This window comes from Physella acuta, unplaced genomic scaffold (assembly GCF_028476545.2).
Source record: "Physella acuta isolate Inbredline_101_S28 unplaced genomic scaffold, ASM2847654v3 ptg001503l, whole genome shotgun sequence".
NCBI lineage: Eukaryota > Metazoa > Mollusca > Gastropoda > Physidae > Physella > Physella acuta.
Genome location: NW_026733018.1, coordinates 106,355 through 129,301, shown reverse-complemented (window position 1 = coordinate 129,301; position 22,947 = coordinate 106,355). Strand labels below are relative to the sequence as shown.

Below are 22,947 nucleotides of genomic sequence, written 5' to 3'. Positions count from 1 at the left end.
AGCTTTTTGACAACATTTCAAGTAAAACAACAAATGCCAATAAGATTTCAAATGAAGTTTTATTTGTGCCATCATTGCGATCATAAGTTTCAGTTGTTTTATTGGGAACAATTGATAAAATTATAAATTTTCTTATAAAATATTAAATAAACCTTTTTTTTTCAAACTTGTTTGACGTGTTAAACACTATTCTGTATCTGTAATTTTCCTCATAAGTTGAATTCCTCTAGTTTTTAGGTACATTAGAAGGGTAGATAGAGCAGGAATAGATCACCAGTTGCTATAGAAACCAGAGTTATCTTCACGCCGCCTCTTCATTGGAATTCTGCCATCCTCTTCATCAACAAAAGTATCTGATTCACTGAAATAGATTGGTAGGTTGTCAACAAAAGTATGTGATTCACTGAAATAGATTGGTAGGTTGTCAAAAAGGGTAGATACTACTTGACCAGCAGTTAGTGTGTTATCTTCCCTTTCACCCACTCGCACACATTTAACATTTTACAAAAGCTGGGACTTAGTAATTTTGTCAAGGAGGGTCAATGTGAATGATCCCCCAAAAATTCCAATGTGGGCCATTTAAAACAGAGAGGGAAAAAAACCTATTGTACACCTAAGACACATTTCAAAAAAATTATTTAACAATTATAGCCGTGTTGACCTCCACGCCCCCTATCGCCTTACGGTACTACAAAAAGCCTTTTAAAAAAAAAAAACTTCCAAGCCTCAACCTTTTATTAACCATGATAATACGCACGTTAGAATGTATTCAGCATAATGTCATAATGTACTTTAAAGCAAAATGTTTGTCACAGTTTTTGACCAACCATCACAAAAACTACCCACCCCACTCCCTTTTTTCTCTCTAGGTAATTCACGTCATTTATGTGCCTGTTATAAAACAGAGATGAATTATGCATAATTAATGTTTGACTTTATTAGCGTCGCGAAGATAATCCGCCCTCTCGAATCATCAGCCCCCCCCCCCCCCACCTCCCATTGCCTATTGCTGCAACAACCCTGCTGAGACCCGTGGTATGAAATTATGAGATTGTTAACATCCAATCATTGAGTCATTAAGATGCCAGCCTAATTAGCTTGTACGTGCGTGCCGCTTAAGAACACTGTGTAATCGTATGTCCATATAAAGGTTACAGACAGCCTAGTAAAGTGTTCTGATTGCTGTCTTGTTGTGGGGATGTTGTGGGGATGTTTTACAGACAGCCTAGTAAAACATGCCAAACCATCTTGAGAAAATAAAGTAAAAGTCCTACCATCCCCCCCCCCCACCTACACACACATAAATCAGCGATTTCCCGCTCTGGTGCGTGCATGAAAATATAAATATTAGATAAAATACACTTTATGGATACACTAGGCATACTGCCTAGCTTCGCTTAGGTTTTCAAAAAAATTGAGGAATTGAATAATTAATTAATAGGTGATTGGCTGCTATCTTAAATGCATAGGGCCTAAATTTATACAGTGGAGTAATTAAATGTTGAAAAAATATTGATGGAATATTCGCAAACTTATTACTCGTACGGTTATTAGAACTGCAAGGGGTTTCTGAATAGTATCAATCAAATATTATAATAAATTACTTTTACAATTAATTTTTACAATATCAGTACAATGCAAAACTTAATTTATAACAAAATATTTATTAAAAACAATGCTATACTCTATGATTTTTGTTTTTTTCTTGAAAAGAGAATACAAAATATTTAAAAATTATTACATTAAAAAGTTACTTCCCCTGTTCATAGACCAAATGACCAAATCTCGTATAATGAGAATTTCACTCGCGGTCACTTTTTAGCACTCGTCGAGGGCTTTGAGTGAAACCGACAGTTTTCCCTAAAGGTCAAGCCATTTACCTAAGAGCATGCAAAAAATTAGCCAAAGACTGTAAGTGCCCTCAAATCCGTTTTGAAATCACCCTCTGTTTTTCCCATAAAATACAAAGATTATATAGGGAAATACGACTGGTCAGTTTTGACCCATTTAACGAATTTTCCCGGACACGGCGAGTTTTTTGTGACACCCCAAGGCGTTCTCCTACCACCTCACAAAATTTCAAGGGGGGTCGTCGGAGGAAATTTTTTTTCGTAATAGAGCTCATATAAAGAGAATTTCACTCGCAGTCACTTTTTAGCCCTCGTCGAGGGCTTTGAGTGAAACCGACAGTTTTCCCTAAAGGTCAAGCCATTTACCTAAGAGCATGCAAAAAATTAGCCAAAGACTGTAAGTGCCCTCAAATCCGTTTTGAAATGACCCTCTGTTTTTCCCATAAAATACAAAGATTATATAGGGAAATACGACTGGTCAGTTTTGACCCATTTAACGAATTTTCCCGGACATGGCGAGTTTTTTGTGACACCCCAAGGCGTTCTCCTACCACCTCACAAAATTTCAAGGGGGGTCGTCGGAGGAAATTTTTTTTCGTAATATAGCCCATATAAGGCGCCGGTCAGTCGAGGTCAATTTTGACCCCCTCTCCGTAGACTTTTTGGCCAACCGTCACCGGCCCTCGTGTTCTATCGCCCCAAGGCACCATCGTTCCAAATTTGACGCGCCTGCGGCGCCGGGAAGTGCCCTATTGGGCACCTGACCACTTTGCTTTATATATATAGATTATAGCTAGCTGCATTCACGGACCATCTGTAGACCATTGTCAAACAAGACGAAGCGATCACACAAGAGATGCAGGCAGGCCAAGTCACGACGATGTAAAGCAAGAGTTACCTGACCCGTGTCTCCTTCTTGAGGCTGTACAAAAGTTTATAAAGTAGTTGTCGAATCAATACTTTGTCTGAAACATGCATAAACAAAAGAAAATGTTAGAGAACTTTTATTTACAATTGAAAGAAATATTCGCGAAAAACGTGCCGACGAAATGTGTGCAAAATTTCATATAAGGAGAAAAATGTGAAAACGTGTATAAAAAGTGTTGTGTGAGATACACTGTGTAAAAACAAATTGTGTGAAATGCTGTGTGTAACTCAAGTGTGTGAAATGCTGTGTGTAAATCAAGTGTGTGAAATGCTGTGTGTAAGCAAAGTGTGTGAAATGATGTGTGCTAAACAAAGTGTGTGTGTGAAATGCTGTGTATAATTTAATATAAAACAAAGTGTGTGAAATACATACATCAAATTTGTGAAATGCTGTGTGTAAAACAAAGTGTGTGAAATGCTGTGTGTAAAAAAAGTGTGTGAAATGCTGTGTATAAAACAAAGTGTGTGAAATGCTGTGTGTAAAACAAAGTGTGTGAAATGCTGTGTGAAATGCTGTGTGTGAAATGCTGTGTGAAATGCTGTGTGTTAAACAAAGTGTGCGTGAAATGCTGTGTATAATTTAGTATAAAACAAAGTGTGTGAAATACATAAATCAAGTTTGTGAAATGCTATTTGCGAAATGCTGTGTAGAATCAACTGTGTGAAATGCTGTTTATAAAACAAAGTGTGTGAAATCGCATGTGTGAAATGACGTGTGTGAAGTGAAATGCTATGTGTGAAATTCTGTGTGAAATGACGTGTGTGAAATGCTCACGTTTCTGGCACTCGTCAGTAAAGCCCTGACCGTCCCAGCAGAGCGCTATCAGCAGCATCTCACTGGCCCGTGGACTCGTCACGGTCTGTTGGGCCTCCAGCTGGTTCAACGGTTGGCTGACTGAGGCTGGTGGAACATAGGGAAATCTTACTCACAACCTTCGTACGTTTAACACACACTCACACTCACACACACAAGCAGTATGCAGACACAAACACACACGCAAAAACTATATACACACTTTCAAACACAAACAAAAATGTAGGCATACAGACACATATAATGTAAAAAAGTAAAGTTCCTTTTTATGGTCAATGGGGTAAGTGAAGTAGATTTCACCTGTTTCTGTAACCTCAGCATTTGAAATGATAGTGTGGTCAACACTTTGCCTGGCCGCTTTTTACCCTTACGTAAGGAAGGTACCCATCAGAGCTGAGTGGGCTCAGGGACGTTCTACTGACTTGAACCCAGATTCAAACTACAAACACATATATAGCCCTTGTATGCACCTATATATATATATATATATATATATATATATATATATATATATATATATATATATATGTGAGCGGGTGAATGGATTATTTTGTATTATTTTATTTGTTGCGAATCTGGGAGTGCATGGTGGTCCAATGAGGATCGGTCACGGGGTCCCCTTCCGTCCGAAGCGGTCAGTATAAATTGACCGGTCGGACGATCTTCTTTTTTTTTTGACCCGCGGCGAGATGTAGGTCGGGTCAGGTTTCTGCGTGGCGCACCGCACGCGTGGAGTGAAGTTGCTTGGGCAACTTGGCTGGGTGTTTTGTTATATATGAATTGTTTTGTTATATATGAATTGTTTTGTGTGGTGTAAAAAGATTGTTTTGTTATATATGAATTGTTTGGCGTAAAAAGTTTGTTGTGTACGTACCGTTTTCTACGTAATGTATTGTACGTAACGTATTGTACGTAGTGGTTTTACGTAGTGTTTTGTTTGGTGCGGACTTTTGGATGTCAAGAATGGATGAAGGGAGGTTTCTGTGTGTCAGGGCCTGGACCATCCTAGACATCATAAGTCGGCGCAGCACCATCAAATAGTCGAACGTAATGTTTTGTTTCGTTGAGTTCTATTTGTTTTGTATGTCTTGAGTGTTTTATTTTGTTTAGATCTAGACTAGATTCTGGTTTTTTTATAATAACTTTTGGTTCCATATTTATTATTTTGTGAAATAAATTTTATATTATTGTTAAAGTTTTTTGTTTTTAATTTAGACTAAGGTTAGGTTATTAACCAGCCTGGGTTTAGCCGGGCTTGCACTGACCGGACAGTAGTTAGTTAGATAAGCCTAGGGAAGGGTAAGATAGATTTTAAGGTATCCCCCCTAGCAGGGCTTACAAATATATATATATATATGTGACCGAGGCTAGTTGCATCTTCTGCTCGCAACGCCAAATGTAACCTTCCCGAGTCTATCCTGCCGACAACGCCAAATGTAACGAGTCTAACCACTCATTCTACACAACATCGACCACAGTATAGATACTCGAAGATGCAGGTTCACTATTGATCCTTTTATTACATGAATCAAGGAAATGCTTCATAATAATATAATGAATCAAAAGAGATGTTTCACAATAATAGTCTGAATCAACTGACCCCCAACAGTCCTCACTAGTCTTCACATAACTGAATGCACATGTCTATCGTCCTTATTAACACAATACGGCTAACCCGTTCAATAACCAACTTGATACTGCCACACTTCTGACTGACTGATCTCCTATCTCAGTTCTGTCTCCAACTCCTTTCTGCGCTTTCTACCAGTCCTATATATCCCTTCGTATTCGTAATCGGATTCGTAATCGTAATCGTAATCGATTCTAATCGTTGCATCAGAATGTTAATTACGCCGCTTCTGTCGTACAGTCCGATTAATAAAACACCTGCACTGTTTCATCAGCCAAGTCGTGTCAAAGTTGACAGCGCTTGTCGTATCCTTCCAAAATACGCCGTGGCTTTATGATCGTTATCAGTTGGCTTATCAGTCCAACACCTGCACTATTGCGTTCTTAACAATAGTGACTAGTAACTAGGCCTACACTAGTTACATCCACCGCCGCCTTTTTTTTGTGTGTTTTCAACCACAAACAACGCTTGGTAGGTGCACTTCTTAAATGTCAATCTCACCATCGTAAAAAAATTTATTGTTCCATTCACTGTCAATGTCGTCCCATTCGTAAAAGATTGACAGTTATCCCTATTTCACATATCAAATGTGTCTACATCATATTCCTCAGACACAAGGCAGTTCTAGAATTCACATCCACCTTTTTCGTTTGGTGCCTTCACCAGTTCACTTTTATAACTTTTTTTGAACAGTCTGTTCTCATACCAGCGCGACCATGAAAGAATTGATGGTTGCTGACGAAAAATTTCGTATTCTTTCTGTTTCTCAAACTTCTCCGCGGACCACTTATCTGCTGTTCTACTGTGTCTCTGCTTCTGGGAGGACCGGGATCCTCCTTGTTGCCGTTATCCTCCCCTTGTGTATCGCTGTTGCGCTGTTGATGGTGACATGGTTCCGGGATGGGTATGTGAATTTCCGTTATAGTTTCCGGTTCCCTAATTGTCTTAGGTTTCCTTGTGTGTAACTGCTCTTCTTGACTATGACAATATTTCTTTAATTGAGCAATATTCGCCCACCGATCCGGTTTGGTGTGATTGATGGGTCTTATCTTAAAGGGGCCACCAGCTACTTTAGGCATCTCCACGACTTGCCATATCTCCTGTCCCCAGAGGTCGTGGATTTTGTTTCTGCCTAACGGGTGGCTACGCAGTAATACCCTGTCGTTCAGTTTGAGTGGCGGGTCCTTTGTCTGTACCGGCGGTTCCCTTCGCCGTGCTTCATGTTCTAGTCTTTCCTGTACTACCCTGTACATTTCTCTAATTCGTCTCATATGTTCATTCACATATTCTAGTGCGGTGTATGAGCCAGTCATACTTTCCTTTTTCCCTAGGAACAAGTCAAGGGGGAGTCGAGCCTCCCGTCCGAACAGCAACATGTGTGGCGAAAAGCCGGTTGTGGCATGGGGGGTGCAGTTGTATAGATATACCAACTCTGGGAGAAAATCAGGCCAACGTTTTTTTTGTTCAGGTTCTAGAGTACGCAGCAAATCATGCATGCTGCGGTTGAACCGCTCGCACTGTCCGTTTCCTTTCGGATTAAATGTGGTTGTTCTAGATTTGTTGATCCCGTAGTGGCTGCACAGTTGGTTAATTACTTCTGACTCGAAGGCCCTTCCTTGGTCAGGGTGTAATTGTCTTGGTATGCCATATTTGATGAACCAATGTTCTATTAAGACCTTTGCCACTGTTTTGGCCGTCTGATCTCGTGTGGGCACCGCAACAGTCCATTTGGTGAATACATCAGTCATTACCAACACATGTTCCGTCCAATCCGATGATTGCTCCAACGACGTAAAGTCCATAGCCACAATCTCTAGTGGTTTTGTCGCCAGTAAGTGTCCTGATGGCTGTCTCATTTTGACAACTGGCATTTTCGCATGCTGACACCTCACACAAGCCTCACAATGGCGTTTGACCTCCATCTCCATATTGGGCCAGTAACACCTCCGTCGTAATATTTTGTGCGTCCTGTCCTGACCCTGGTGTCCTGCCCTGTCATGTGCCAACCTTAGCACTTCTTCTCGTAACTGTCCAGGCACCACCACCTGGTGTATTGTCCCGTCTATTTGGTCATGAATTCTCCGCATGAGAACACCATCCTTTATACTGAGACGGTCCCACTGACTCAGTAGTTTCTTTGTTTCCCGACCAAATTGTTCTCTTTCCCTCTTTCCTGGGAATTTTTGTTCCTGGACGTATTTCAATAGCGGCTGTAACCCGCTATCCGTTCTCTGGGCATCTCGTATCTCTTTATTATTAAGGCAATTAAAATCACTAATGTCCATATGTCCGGGCTCTGTGGAAATGTGCTCCACCCCGGTCTGTCCGTTCTGCCTCACTTGCACCCCGTGAGGGATATCTGTTGACGCTCTGACCTCACATATTCCTGTCAGCGTTTCTTCCTCACCGCCCGGTCTCTCGTAAGGATTCCTTGATAAGGCGTCCGCATTGCCATTGGACCGCCCCGGGCGATATTTTATCTCTAGGTCAAAGAGTGCCAATTCTGCTGCCCATCGCTGTTCGATGGATCCCAACTTTGCTGTCTTTAGGTGACTCAAGGGGTTATTGTCAGTGTATACCACACATTTAGCACCCAATAGATAGTCCCTGAATTTTTCAGTCACAGCCCATTTTAATGTCAAAAGTTCTAGTTTCATGGCGCTGTAATTTGTCATGTTCTTCTCTGATTCCTTCAGAGCTCGACTGGCATACGCAATAACCCTGAAACCTTGCTTTTGTTGTTGTGATAGCACAGCTCCCAGACCTTTAGAGCTGGCGTCAATTTCTAGCCGAAATGGTTTGTCAAAGTCCGCGTATCCCAATATCGGCGCCTCTGTCAAAGCCTTTTTCAATAGCTTAAACGAGTTCAGGCATTCCTCAGTCCATAATTCACCTATCAGTTGTGTTTTACCTTTCTTTTTCTCCTTACTGTGTTTCTTTGTCATTTTGTTTACCAAGTCATGCAATGGTGCGGCAATTTTTGCAAAACCAGGCACAAATTTTCTATAATAGGAAGCAAAGCCCAAGAATGATCTGACCTCTACCGTAGTTGTTGGCTGTTTCCATTCTTTAACAGCTGCAATTTTATCGGGGTCAGTGGCGATGCCATCCGACGAAATCACATAACCCAAAAAATGTACCGATTTCAGACCGAAGCAGCATTTGTCTGGGTTCAGCTTTACTCCTATCTCCCTAAGACGGAGAAACACTTGTTCTAATCTTTCTAGATGGTCCTCCCAAGTTTTTGAGTAAACCAGTATATCATCCAAGTACACCAACATTATTTGAAATAGAAAGTCACTCATAGCACTCTGCATTACTCGTTGGAATGTAGCAGGCGCATTAGTTAGACCAAACGGCATACGGGTCCACTCGTACAGTCCCAGTGGAGAAATAAATGCAGTCTTATGTTGATCGTTGGGGTGCATGGCCACTTGGTGGTAGCCACTAGCCAAATCCAAGGTAGAAAAAAATCTTGCTCCCCCCAACGCATCAAGACATTCATCAATACGAGGCAAGGGGAATGCATCCCTTCTTGTGATATTGTTCAATTTCCGGTAATCACAACACAGTCTTATCTCCCCTGACTTCTTTTTTACCACTACTATCGGTGCCGCATACGGGCTCGTGCTGGTTGTAATAATTCCCTTTTTTAGTAGATCGTTCAGGTGTGCTTTCACCGCAGAGTAGTGACTTGGTGGTAATCTTCGATAAGGTTGCGCCACCGGCTTGTCTTGTAGTAAGGGTATCTGGTGTTTTATTACTTCCGTGTAACCCAAATCACCCTCGTACGAGGCAAATATATCCCTGTACTTATTCAGCAATTCATTTAGTTTTGGGTCCTCAGTTTCCGGGAATGTATATGATCGGCCATCCTCTTTCTTCACCTCGGCCGTCACATTGACCGACCTAATTGTTACTTCATTACTGCTGGTATTGCTCAGTTCGATGCACTGTGCCGACCTTTGTACCTCGACGTTCTGTGGTACTCCTACCAGAGTGTTAGGCGGTATAAAAATTTCCTCATCCAAAACATTTGCCACTAATCCTTGAACTAGTCCATTTTCCGCTGATGTGTATGTCCGCAGTAACACGACGCCTGCCCTCAGTGCGGCGCCACATGGTTCTATCATCACATCACCATTCACGCTTCTATCACCAATTTGTAATGTGATTGCCTTGACCGTGTTTGCCGGGACTGATATCCTTCCTCTGGTCTTGGCAAACCTGGCCAACTTGGATCCCCGACCTGGTGTGGTCGATCCGACAATATTTGTAAGAAATTCTGGCAACTGGCCAAGAATATTCATGCCCAACAGGCAAGGTATATTTGACACATTTGTCTCTAGGTTGTGTTTCGTAACGAACACCCCAACCTGCTTCAACCTATGTCCCGCCACCACGACATCCGCTAGAAAATAACCACAGTATGGAATGGTTAATCCATTAGCTGCCGTCAGGCGCATGCATGTGTCAGACCTCAACCTATGGTCTTTTCCTTTCATCCATTTGGTGTAAAAATTTTCCGTAATTGTCGTCACCTGGGAGCCTGTATCCACAATTGCCTTCACCGCGATGTCCCCGATCGTAATCATCATTTCGGGACAGACTCCCATCATTTTGTTTCTTGGGCCATAACCTCGCCCCTCTGTAGCCTGGCCCTGCCTTACAGAGGACGACCGTTTCCCTGACAGTACCGTGCCATATGTCCGGGTTGTGAGCAGGACAAGCAAATTGGTCGACCGTCAGCCGTCCACCGGAGCGATGGACCGGCAGGTCGCGGCTGTCCAACCCGTCCCTGTTTTGTCCCGTTTTTGCCCTGATTCTCAGCTGTTGACCTGCTTTCTAACCTCTCCAATCGTTGGTCAACCTTATCCAGGTGGGCCAACAGTTGAGCCATCATGGTTTCCATCGTGCCGGTCCCTGCGGGTGGGGATTGTTTCTGTTCCGGCACAGAGACTTTGTCTACCGAACAGTTCGATTGGTCCTCATCCTCGGACCTGCGGATCGCTGAGTTCCTGACCTGAAGGAAGGTCAACTGTGGGTCTTTGTAGACCTCTTCTTTCAACTCTCTCCTTAAGATCGGGGTTGCTAGCCCCTCGATGAAATGGTCCCTCAGTAGGCGCACATCAATGTCAGGTGTTTTGCCCTTTACCGAATCAAAGGCCCTGTTCATTCGGTGTGAATACTCCATCACACTCTCCGCCATTCTCTGCTTTAAGCCTACGAACCCCGATAGCAGTTGCGATCCCGACCGTCTCTCCCCAAAGGTCTCCATAATTAGATCCAGCACCTTATCTGGATCTGATTGGATGGTTTTATCGTGGCATTTGACCTCTGCCCTAACCATCTCTCCTATACTGCCCATCAGCAGTCTTAATCTTTCCTCTGGTGACATGTATCTCGAGGCCCAGGCCGCTTTGACCTCTTCACTGAACCTGTTGGTTAAAGTTGGATCACCGTCCCCGTAAAATTTGTTAATGTGGGACTCTCTGGGCAGGACCACAATATGGGTCTGCTTCTCGTCCAGAGTAGACATTATAATTTTTATTCCTTGAGTCAAAAAAAGAAAAGACCTTTCTTACCGTGTGTGTATGAAAAATTTTCCTCGTTCCTCACTTTTCACTGTTCCTGAATGTTCGAATTCACACACACACGAAACACAGTTATGAACTAGGTTGACTATGGGTGCCTAAAGCGGCAAGTCTAGCTGAATCACCCTGCTCGCAGCGCCAAATGTGACCGAGGCTAGTTGCATCTTCTGCTCGCAACGCCAAATGTAACCTTCCCGAGTCTATCCTGCCGACAACGCCAAATGTAACGAGTCTAACCACTCATTCTACACAACATCGACCACAGTATAGATACTCGAAGATGCAGGTTCACTATTGATCCTTTTATTACATGAATCAAGGAAATGCTTCATAATAATATAATGAATCAAAAGAGATGTTTCACAATAATAGTCTGAATCAACTGACCCCCAACAGTCCTCACTAGTCTTCACATAACTGAATGCACATGTCTATCGTCCTTATTAACACAATACGGCTAACCCGTTCAATAACCAACTTGATACTGCCACACTTCTGACTGACTGATCTCCTATCTCAGTTCTGTCTCCAACTCCTTTCTGCGCTTTCTACCAGTCCTATATATCCCTTCGTATTCGTAATCGGATTCGTAATCGTAATCGTAATCGTAATCGATTCTAATCGTTGCATCAGAATGTTAATTACGCCGCTTCTGTCGTACAGTCCGATTAATAAAACACCTGCACTGTTTCATCAGCCAAGTCGTGTCAAAGTTGACAGCGCTTGTCGTATCCTTCCAAAATACGCCGTGGCTTTATGATCGTTATCAGTTGGCTTATCAGTCCAACACCTGCACTATTGCGTTCTTAACAATAGTGACTAGTAACTAGGCCTACACTAGTTACATATATATATATATATATATATATATATATATATATATATATATATATATATATATATATATATATATATATATATATATATATATATATATATATATATATATATATAAGTGCTATAAATATCTTACAAAACAAGAATCATAGCCACTAGAAGCTAAGACAATTAAAACCAAATTTTATTGTCGCTAAGAAGATATGACGATTGAAACAACATTATTGCCGCTAAGAAGATATGACAATTGAAATCAAACTTTATTGCCGCTAAGAAGATATGACAATTGAAATCAAACTTTATTGCCGCTAAGAAGATATGACAATTGAAATCAAACTTTATTGCCGCTAAGAAGATATGACAATTGAAATCAAACTTTATTGCCGCTAAGAAGATATGACAATTGAAACCAAACTTTATTGCCGCTAAGAAGATATGACAATTGAAATCAAACTTTATTGCCGCTAAGAAGATATGACAATTGAAATCAAACTTTATTGCCGCTAAGAAGATATGACAATTGAAACCAAACTTTATTGCCGCTAAGAAGATAAGACAATTGAAACCAAACTTTATTGTCGCTAAGAAGATATGACAATTGAAACCAAACTTTATTGCCGCTAAGAAGATGTGACAATTGATATCAAACATTATTGCCGCTAAGAAGATATGACAATTGAAATCAAACTTTATTGCCGCTACGAAGACATGACAATTGAAATCAAACATTATTGCCGCTAAGAAGACATGACAATTGAAATCAAACTTTATTGCCGCTAAGAAGACATGACAATTGAAATCAAACTTTATTGCCGCTAAGAAGATATGACAGCAGAAATCAAACCGCGGCAAGCGCCAGAGATGAATGTCTATAACAACAAAGGGCCTGGCGTACCGCGCCTGTCCTGACCTGTCAATCTGAACCATGTCTGACGGCAAAGCTCTCAGACGAGCCCGAGTATGACAAGTCACCTGTCTGACTCACGTACAGCTTTATTAAACGCAGGTAAAACAGTTGTAGACATTTACATCCAGTGGGCGGACACGGGTATCGAAATAAACATTTAAGCTTGCTAAAATATGACAAACGTAACCTGCGATTTGTTTTCCGCAAATCGACTCTCACGAAGACATTTGAAACTCCACTACTATAACAGTTTTAAATTTGAACAAATCATTTCGAGGTTACTATTTATAGACCTTTGTATTTGTTCATTAGGATTTCTCCTCACGACTTATGTTTTCACCGACGACATTTGACCTGCCTAATGAGACAGCCTTGCCAATTTGCAGTTTGATGTTCTCTGAAAGCAGAGACCGGCTTTAAAATATTCGTCTTCTAGAATCATCTATAAATAGAATGACTCTTTTCAAGTCGATTCTAAATAAAGGTGTGGCATAACTGCTTAAGCAGAGTCGCTTAGTACAAACTATAGTTCGTGTAATTAGCTGGTGTAGGTCTAGAGGGTGGCGATCAATGGAGCGGGTGGACGGCCATCCCACCCATCAATGGAGCGGGTGGACGGCCATCCCACCCATCGATGAGCGGTGGACGGCCACCCCACCCATCAATGGAGCGGTGGACGGCCACCCCACCCATCAAAGGAGCGGGTGGACAGCCACCCACCCATCAAAGGAGCGGGTGGACAGCCACCCACCCATCAAAGGAGCGGGTGGACAGCCACCCACCCATCAAAGGAGCGGGTGGACAGCCACCCACCCATCAATGGAGCGGGTGGACAGCCACCCACCCATCAAAGGAGCGGTGGACGGCCACCCCACCCATCAATGGAGCGGGTGGACGGCCATCCCACCCATCGATGAGCGGTGGACGGCCACCCACCCATCAATGAGCGGTGGACGGCCACCCCACCCATCAATGGAGCGGGTGGACGGCCATCCCACCCATCAATGGAGCGAGTGGACGGCCATCCCACCCATCAATGAGCGGTGGACGGCCACCCCACCCATCAATGGAGCGGTGGACGGCCACCCCACCCATCAATGGAGTGGATGGACGGCCACCCCACCCATCAATGGAGCGGTGGACGGCCACTCCACCAGTCAATGGAGCGGTGGACGGCCACCCCACCCATCAATGGAGCGAGTGGACGGCCATCCCACCCATCAATGAGCGGTGGACGGCCACCCCACCCATCAATGGAGCGGTGGACGGCCACCCCACCCATCAATGGAGTGGATGGACGGCCACCCCACCCATCAATGGAGCGGTGGACGGCCACTCCACCAGTCAATGGAGCGGTGGACGGCCATCCCACCCATCAATGGAGCGAGTGGACGGCCACCCCATCCATCAATGGAGCGAGTGGACGGCCACCCCACCCATCAATGGAGCTAGTGGACGGCCATCCCACCCATCAATGGAGCGGTGGACGGCCACCCCACCCATCAATGGAGCGGTGGACGGCCACCCCACCCATCAATGGAGCGGTGGACGGCCACCCCACCCAGATCGCATGTTTCAATCAGAGCCAGGGTGGCACCGCTGGCAGCATGCGGGTGCTCCGTGCGGCAAGTTGATTCAGGAATGGCGTGATTGTCAGGCTCTGGCATTGATTAGCCGGGCCAGACCATGGCTGGCATTGTCTACATGTCCTGCCTCATCGGTCTTACTCTCTTGTCACTCAGTCACGTGACCTCGGCACTTTTCTGGCATTGTTTATTAGAGCACACAGATCAGGGTTTAGAAAACCGTGCCCAACAGTTTGATAAGTCACATGCGTGAATGACTTTAACATTCACGCATGCATGACTTTAACGTTTGTATTTGAAATGTTCTACAAGAAATACGTGAATTTTGACTGGTTAAGTACCTTGTAGCGCCACTACTTTCTAAAGCTGATCTAACTAAACTTGACCTATTCAAACGTGTCTTCAAATCATTTTTTCCAGACTGCTCAATTGATTTCAGCCCAAATGAAAACCGTCCTCTCTCTCTCCTACGAATCAAATATTTTTTGCCATTATGGCCGTCAAACTGTGATATGGTTTGGATACATCAACATAGTGGATTCCTTACACTGGATCCAGTCACACATCTTTGGTGGCTGCTGTCTGAATCAACTCTAGCCTGACTGCTCTAGATCCAATCCACCTGTCCGTCTCTCCATCCGTACGTCCATCTGTTCTTCCTGTGTTTCTTTCAGAAATTTTTTCAGGGGGTCCGGGGGGGGGGGGCATACATTTCCGGATGGGGGGGGGGGGGGGGGGGGGGGGGGTGGATGTTGAAAGGACGAACACTAGCTAAAGTAAATATTTACAATATTTTTCTATTTTTCTAACCCCCCCCCCCCCCGCCAGTCATGTGGCTCTACAGCCTATGGTGGTCTGTAACCAGCTCCACTGCCTCCCCTTACCCCCCCCCCCCCACACACACACACTTGTCTGTTATCTTCTTAACTGTCTGGATTCTCTACTGCGGTAGTTCCATGAATCCACAGAGACAGATCTACCGCAGGTTAAGAGAGGATACTCTCTTCATCTTCCCCTGCTAAAGGAGATCTAACTCCTCCGCTAACCTAACCGGTTTGCGCAAGGATAAAAGAAAATCAATTAGACTGGAGAAAGACGAGTGAATCTGCTAATAAGACAACACAACCGATAATTAGCTTGAATGAAAGAGATGCTATCAGCCTGACATTTGATTAACTGATAAAAATTCCAATCGTTAGTGATCTGGTAGGGCCGCTTGTCCAAAATAAAATAATTGCTAAAGCTTAATTGTCTTAATAAATTTAAATATAGGGCCTCCCGTGTTTAGCCATCTCGGCGTGGTTGTAATCTATTATCAAGGAATCTTTAACAAATTAAAATACTTCAGATGTCAAAATAATTAGATGATCGTGAAGAAATAAGAAATGCAAATGTCTTTGACGTTGTATAAGACAAACGTCCACAGTTGGCCTACCTTAAGCCTTTAAAGCTTGGAGAAATATTCTCTAAATATACCAGGTTGTTTTATGCAACAGGTTGTTGTATTCGGAGTTTCTTCCAGACATCATTTGAGGGGCTAAGCCGCCCCCCCCCCCCCCGAAAATAAAGTCTAAAATAAACACTGGTTGTATTCTGTGATAAAATTTTTGAAAGAGCTCGACTATTGGTTTACGACGCCGAGAGCCTATAACAAAAGCATTTTTTAATTTGTCTCATTTTTAGGTGATTGCCCCTGTTTCTTGACTACATTTGCGTGCCCTTGTTATATATATATATATATATATATATATATATATATATATATATATATATATATATATATATATATATATATAATTATGGTGACAATGACAAATGATCTCAGGACAAATGATCGGAGACAAAATATCTCAGACAAAATATCTCACGGACAACTGATCTCAGGACAAATGATCTCAGGACAAATGATCTCAAGGACAAATGATCTTAAGGACAAATGATCTCAGACAAAATATCTCAGACAAAATATCTCACGGACAACTGATCTCAGGACAAATGATCTCAGGACAAATGATCTCAAGGACAAATGATCTTAAGGACAAAAGATACCAGGACAAAATATATTAGGACAAATGATACCAGGACAAAATATATTAGGACAAATGATACCAGGACAAAATATATTAGGACAAATGATACCAGGACAAAATATATTAGGACAAATGATACCAGGACAAAATATATTAGGACAAATGATACCAGGACAAAATATATTAGGACAAATGATACCATGGACAATTGATCTCAGACGCCTTTTGGCCCCAATGCCAACCCACTTTAGCATCTATACATCCAGTGGCGTCGCTAGGTCGGGTGTCACCCGGTGCGGCACTTTGTGTTGTCACCCCCCGCCCCCAAGAAACGGAGTATATATATATATATATATATATATATATATATATATATATATATATATATATATATATATATATATATATAAATATATGTGTGTGTGTGTATGTATGTGTGTATCGGCCTACCTGGACCTATAATTTAGATATAAGCCATATAAGCGTACATGTATCTTTATAAGCTTTAATCACTTCAGACATAATAGAAACGATGTTTATTATAGTTGTTATAATTGTTGATTTGTACTTAAAGACTATTTAACTTTAATTAATTATAAATTGAACTGGCAAACAAGCATTTTTCTTCTGTAAATTTTGCAATTTTTTGTCTTGGTGTCACCCTCTATAAATGGTGTCACCCGGTGCGGCCCGCACCCGCCGCCGTCGCTACGCCTCTGTGTACATCTGCTGTTTACGTCATCACATACCTTCACTAATACAGCTTTTGGTTAAGGTGTCAGTCTCACTTTAACGTTTCGTCTTTTCTATTCGATGCCTACTTTAACTGCCCCCCCCCACAGAACCCTAGTCCAGTGATACAAGTTAACTACCCCCTCAGAACCCCAGTCCAGTGATACAAGTTAACTACCCCCTCAGAACCCCAGTCCAGTGATACAAGTTAACTACCCCCTCAGAACCCCAGTCCAGTGATACAAGTTAACTACCCCGTCAGAACCCCAGTCCAGTGATACAAGTTAACTACCCCGTCAGAACCCCAGTCCAGTGATACAAGTTAACTACCCCCTCAGAACCCCAGTCCAGTGATACAAGTTAACTACCCCCTCAGAACTCCAGTCCAGTGATACAAGTTAACTACCCCCTCAGAACCCCAGTTCAGTGATACAAGTTAATTACCCCCTCAGAACCCCAGTCCAGTGATACAAGTTAACTACCCCCTCAGAACCCCAGTCCAGTGATACAAGTTAACTACCCCCTCAGAACCCCAGTCCAGTGATACAAGTTAACTACCCCCTCAGAACCCCAGTCCAGTGATACAAGTTAACTACCCCCTCAGAACCCCAGTCCAGTGATACAAGTTAACTACCCCGTCAGAACCCCAGTCCAGTGATACAAGTTAACTACCCCCTCAGAACCCCAGTCCAGTGATACAAGTTAACTACCCCCTCAGAACTCCAGTCCAGTGATACAAGTTAACTACCCCCTCAGAACCCCAGTTCAGTGATACAAGTTAACTACCCCCTCAGAACCCCAGTCCAGTGATACAAGTTAACTACCCCCTCAGAACCCCAGTCCAGTGATACAAGTTAACTACCCCCTCAGAACCCCAGTCCAGTGATACAAGTTAACTACCCCCTCAGAACCCCAGTCCAGTGATACAAGTTAACTACCCCCTCAGAACCCCAGTCCAGTGATACAAGTTAACTACCCCCTCAGAACCCCAGTCCAGTGATACAAGTTAACTACCCCGTCAGAACCCCAGTCCAGTGATACAAGTTAACTACCCCCTCAGAACCCCAGTCCAGTGATACAAGTTAACTACCCCCTCAGAACTCCAGTCCAGTGATACAAGTTAACTAACCCTCAGAACCCCAGTCCAGTGATACAAGTTAACTACCCCCTCAGAACCCCAGTTCAGTGATACAAGTTAACTACCCCCTCAGAACCCCAGTCCAGTGATACAAGTTAACTACCCCCTCAGAACCCCAGTCCAGTGATACAAGTTAACTACCCCCTCAGAACCCCAGTCCAGTGATACAAGTTAACTACCCCCTCAGAACCCCAGTCCAGTGATACAAGTTAACTACCCCCTCAGAACCCCAGTCCAGTGATACAAGTTAACTACCCCCTCAGAACCCCAGTCCAGTGATACAAGTTAACTACCCCCTCAGAACCCCAGTCCAGTGATACAAGTTAACTACCCCCTCAGAACCCCAGTCCAGTGATACAAGTTAACTACCCCCTCAGAACCCCAGTCCAGTGATACAAGTTAACTACCCCCTCAGAACCCCAGTCCAGTGATACAAGTTAACTACCCCCTCAGAACCCCAGTCCAGTGATACAAGTTAACTACCCCCTCAGAACCCCAGTTCAGTGATACAAGTTAACTACCCCCTCAGAACCCCATTCCAGTGATACAAATTAACTACCCCCTCAGAACCCCAGTCAAGTGATACAAGTTAACAGCCCCCCCCCCAACCACCACAGAACCCCAGTCCAGTGATACAAGTTAACTACCCCCTCATAAATTTATTTATTGTTAACGTAAATTCTTCTATCTAACAGAATTTGAAAGATTTAATTAATGAGTTTACTGAATAGTTTTAATAGAGTCATTACAACCTTCACTGTTGTTCGCAGTCCTTAAAACTTTTTTTATATTAATAAACAAATCAATAAACCTTTTTACCGGGATTAGAACATCGGTTGTGTTATATCTTTAGGATGTGTGGTTACTTTTTATGATGTTTTTCTTATTTTGGTTAGTTTGATGTTTTATTTTGTGTTTTGTTTTGTATGCTGTTGTTTTCGTATTTGTTTTTGTACAGAATTTCTTCCAGGTATCTCTTCTCCGCCCCCCCCCCCCCCGAAGAAAGTCTACCGCCCCCCGAACGAGATGGATTTTATATAGTAAACATGCACTTTTATTAGTGTCCGCCCCCACACCCCTCCCCCCCCCCCCCCCCCCCCCGGAAAAATGTTCTAGACATTTTCCACACTTTGCACGCACGAACGCTGACCGCGCCTTATGCAATGAGTAATTTTTTTGGTATAAAACGAGAAATAAAGTAAACAGAGATTGAAGTCGTGAACCCGAGGAGACTACTACCTACAAATTTCATGACTGTTCAGAATATATATCCCATATTAAAAATCCCATTTAATACAAAAATAAATGTTTAATACTTTGCAGTTTTTGTTTGGTATAACAAAAACCATTTTAATAAACAAGCGTTTAACATATAGGGCCTAAATTATGGTAGGTAGTTTAAAATATACTTATTTTTCAACACTTTCTAGGCTCTACTTTTAATATTTAGGCCTCGTAAAGATGTTACCGAAAAAAGTACACATTACTGTTTAATGATTTCTCTACAAATTGTAGCCATACATAGTTTTATATGATAAATCTCAACATCAATCGCTGTATTAAAAAACTATTAAGGTTGATGAAGCAGACCCCACTCCCTCACCCTACCCTTAACTGGGTAATCGGTAAGTTGTTTTTAACGGTCAATACTACAACAGCCATTCAGTGGTAGAACTAGAAAAAAGGGCCACCCCGCAAAAAAAAATTCTGGGCCCCCTATATATATATATATATATATATATATATATATATATATATATATATATATATATATATATATATATATGGTGACAGGACAAATGATCTCAGGACAAATGATCTCAGACAAAATATCTCAGACAAAATATCTCACGGACAAATGATCTCAGGACAAATGATCTCAGGACAAAAGATCTCAAGGACAAATGATCTCACGGACAAAAGATACCAGGACAAAATATATCAGGACAAATGATATCATGGACAATTGATCTCAGACAAAATATCTCAGACAAAATATCTCACAGCAAAATGTTAATAGTGTATTGGAGGATTTTAGTTGATCTGAACATTTTTTTTATTGACTGTCATGTGGTTTTGTTTACTATGTTTAATATTGTTTATAGGCCAATATATTAAGTGTAAGAAATATTTGCCGTATAAATTTGTCATATTACACTTAACTTATTAAGATTACTAATATAGTACGCGAAGACTAAAGATTTTTTTTTCGATAGGTGGGCTTGCCTAACTTTAGACAATCCTACCATGTCAGGTGGACAAAACTAGATCAAAGAGAATGAAATAACAATAAAGACACACCTTCATATCAAGGTGGTCGCTCGCTTTGATAGCAGAGACATGCCTTAAAGGAAAGACATCCGCCCTCGATGGACAATACAACTAACATCTAAAGTCTAAAGTCAATAGGTATGCGTCGGTCACACCTTAGTGACCAGGTGACAAATGTTTATTTAAACGACAGCGGTCATCGCGGAGCTAAGTTTGTCGTAGTGTGCATGCAAACAAAACAGTGTTAGTGGTGATTTCGTTACCTCGCAGACAGAGTTTCTTCCAGGCATCTCTTCGGGGGGAGGGGGGGGGGCTTTAGCCCCCCCCCCCCCGACAAATTTTTACCGCCCCCCCCCCCGAACGAAATGAAATGTATATAATTTATGTAGAAAATATATACTTTTAACAGTGTCCGCCCCCCCCCCCCGAAGAAAGTTTACCGCCCCCCCCGAAAATTTCAAGTGCCCCCCCCCCCCCCGGAGAAAAAAGTCTGGAAGAAACACTGCTCGCAGAAAGGTTTTAGGACATTAGTTTCTTGTGATTTTATGTATATAAAAACTAAAAGTAGAGCAGCAGGCAAAGAGATTTGGAAATGTGAAGTTAAAACATGTCGAGCAAGAGTTCACACAATAGATGATCACATAGTATTGGAGAGGTGTGATCATAACGATGTACCTGCCGGCATAGAAACGTAGTCGTTATGTGTGTGTTGATGACTCAAGAAATAATAGTTTTACGTTACGAACATGAAGACCCATTCACATTTTTGAAAAAATATTTGGCGTGTTTTGAACATTAATGTTATATAAAAAAACTATTGTTTTATGAAAGAAAAGCGAACAAAACCATATTGACAGTCAATAAAAAAAATTTCAATTCAACTAAAATCGTACATACTATAAAAATTTTGCTGTGAGATATTTTGTCTGAGATATTTTGTCTGAGATCATTTGTCCATGATATCATTTGTCCTGATATATTTTGTCCTGGTATCTTTTGTCCGTGAGATCATTTGTCCTTGAGATCATTTGTCCTGAGATCATTTGTCCTGAGATCATTTGTCTTGAGATCATTTGTCCGTGAGATATTTTGTCTGAGATATTTTGTCTGAGATCATTTGTCCTGAGATCATTTGTCATGGAACCATATATATATATATATATATATATATATATATATATATATATATATATATATATATATATATATATATATATATATATATATATATATATATATATATATATATATATATATATATATATAAACACAGAGTACAAGCATTGGAAAAAAAAATGTTTTTTTTTTCAATTTAAATAAATTACAACATGTCATGTGTGTGAGTGCATTAGTCTGTTTTGAATTTATTTATTTTTTTAGATTTAGAACTAGTTTATTCAATATGTTTGATGGAATACTGCCTACCCTCTAGTCCAGTGGTTCCCAAACTTTTTCTATTGGTGAACACCAAACTTTGCCTTTTTTCCCATGCTAAAATCCAACATTGCCTGGTTCTCTTGCTAAAACTCAACCTTGCCCAGTTTCCTTGGTAACACCCAAATTTGCCTTTTTCCCATGCTAAAACCCAATCTTGCCTAAAACCCAACCTTGCCTGGTTCCCTTGCTAAAACCCAACCTTGCCTGGTTCCCTTGCTAAAACCCATCTTGCCTGGTTCCCTTGCTAAAACCCAACCTTGCCTGGTTCCCTTGCTAAAACCCAACCTTGCCTGGTTCCCTTGCTAAAACCCAACCTTGCTAAAACCCAACCTTGTCTGGTTCGCTTGCTAAAACCCTACCTTGGTAAAACCCAACCTTGCCTGGTTCCCTTGCTAAAACCCACCTTGCCTGGTTCCCTTGCTAAAACCCAGCCTTGTCTGGTTCCCTTGCTAAAACCCACCTTGCCTGATTCCTAAAACCACCATCAAGTAAAGCTCGACTCACCCTGAGGTAACGTGGCAGCCATCAAACAACAGGTCAGAAGGACGGACAGAGTCACGGCTGTCAAATACATGCTGGACAGAAGGTAACGTGACGTGGACGACGTGAATCACTGGACTGACTTGGGCCCCTCGCTTGATTTTAGTTTTTTTTTAAATAAAATATTGTCGTCCTCAAGTCGATCATGTATCTGATGTTTCTATTGAACTTTTCTTTAATTGAACTAATTTTCAGTTGTTTCTGAAAAAAAAGACAATTTTTATAAAGCATTTCTCGATATTCTCTACATACATTGTAAAATATTACAATTAAAACAAGCAAATTGAAAATGCTTTTAATTAATTTATATCGCAAATGACAAGACAGTTAGTTGATTGAAATGAGCGAAACTATGACGCACGCATGCTGTTATCTACTCACCCCAGCTGTCCGTGCCAAAGTTTGAACTGGACCTTCTAACAAGTTTATCTGCTCACAAACTTTACACCCAATCAGGCAATAGACACAACAGAACATATCTTTATAAAGCCCTCTTTAAATATAGCATTGGTTTCTTTGACAAATATAAAGTATGGTAAGCCAAATGATCATTTGTAATAATTGGAAAAATAAATAGCAATGCTTGAAAATACATCCAAAGACAAGGTTACCACACATCTAGACAGGGCTACCACACATCCAAAGACAGAGCTA

General features: G+C 41.8%; 1 protein-coding gene across 1 annotated transcript; it reads right to left on the bottom strand.

The window, feature by feature from the left end:
- Positions 1-40: 40 nt before the first annotated feature.
- LOC131928445 (uncharacterized) lies at positions 41-22,787 on the bottom strand. Its single transcript, XM_059284500.1, has 5 exons — positions 22,675-22,787; positions 22,258-22,494; positions 3,553-3,678; positions 2,749-2,815; positions 41-361 (listed from the first exon to the last, which is right to left on the bottom strand). The coding sequence occupies exons 2-5, from the start codon at positions 22,325-22,327 to the stop codon at positions 271-273; spliced, it is 354 nt and encodes a 117-aa protein (XP_059140483.1). The 5' UTR covers positions 22,328-22,494; positions 22,675-22,787; the 3' UTR covers positions 41-270.
- Positions 22,788-22,947: the final 160 nt, after the last annotated feature.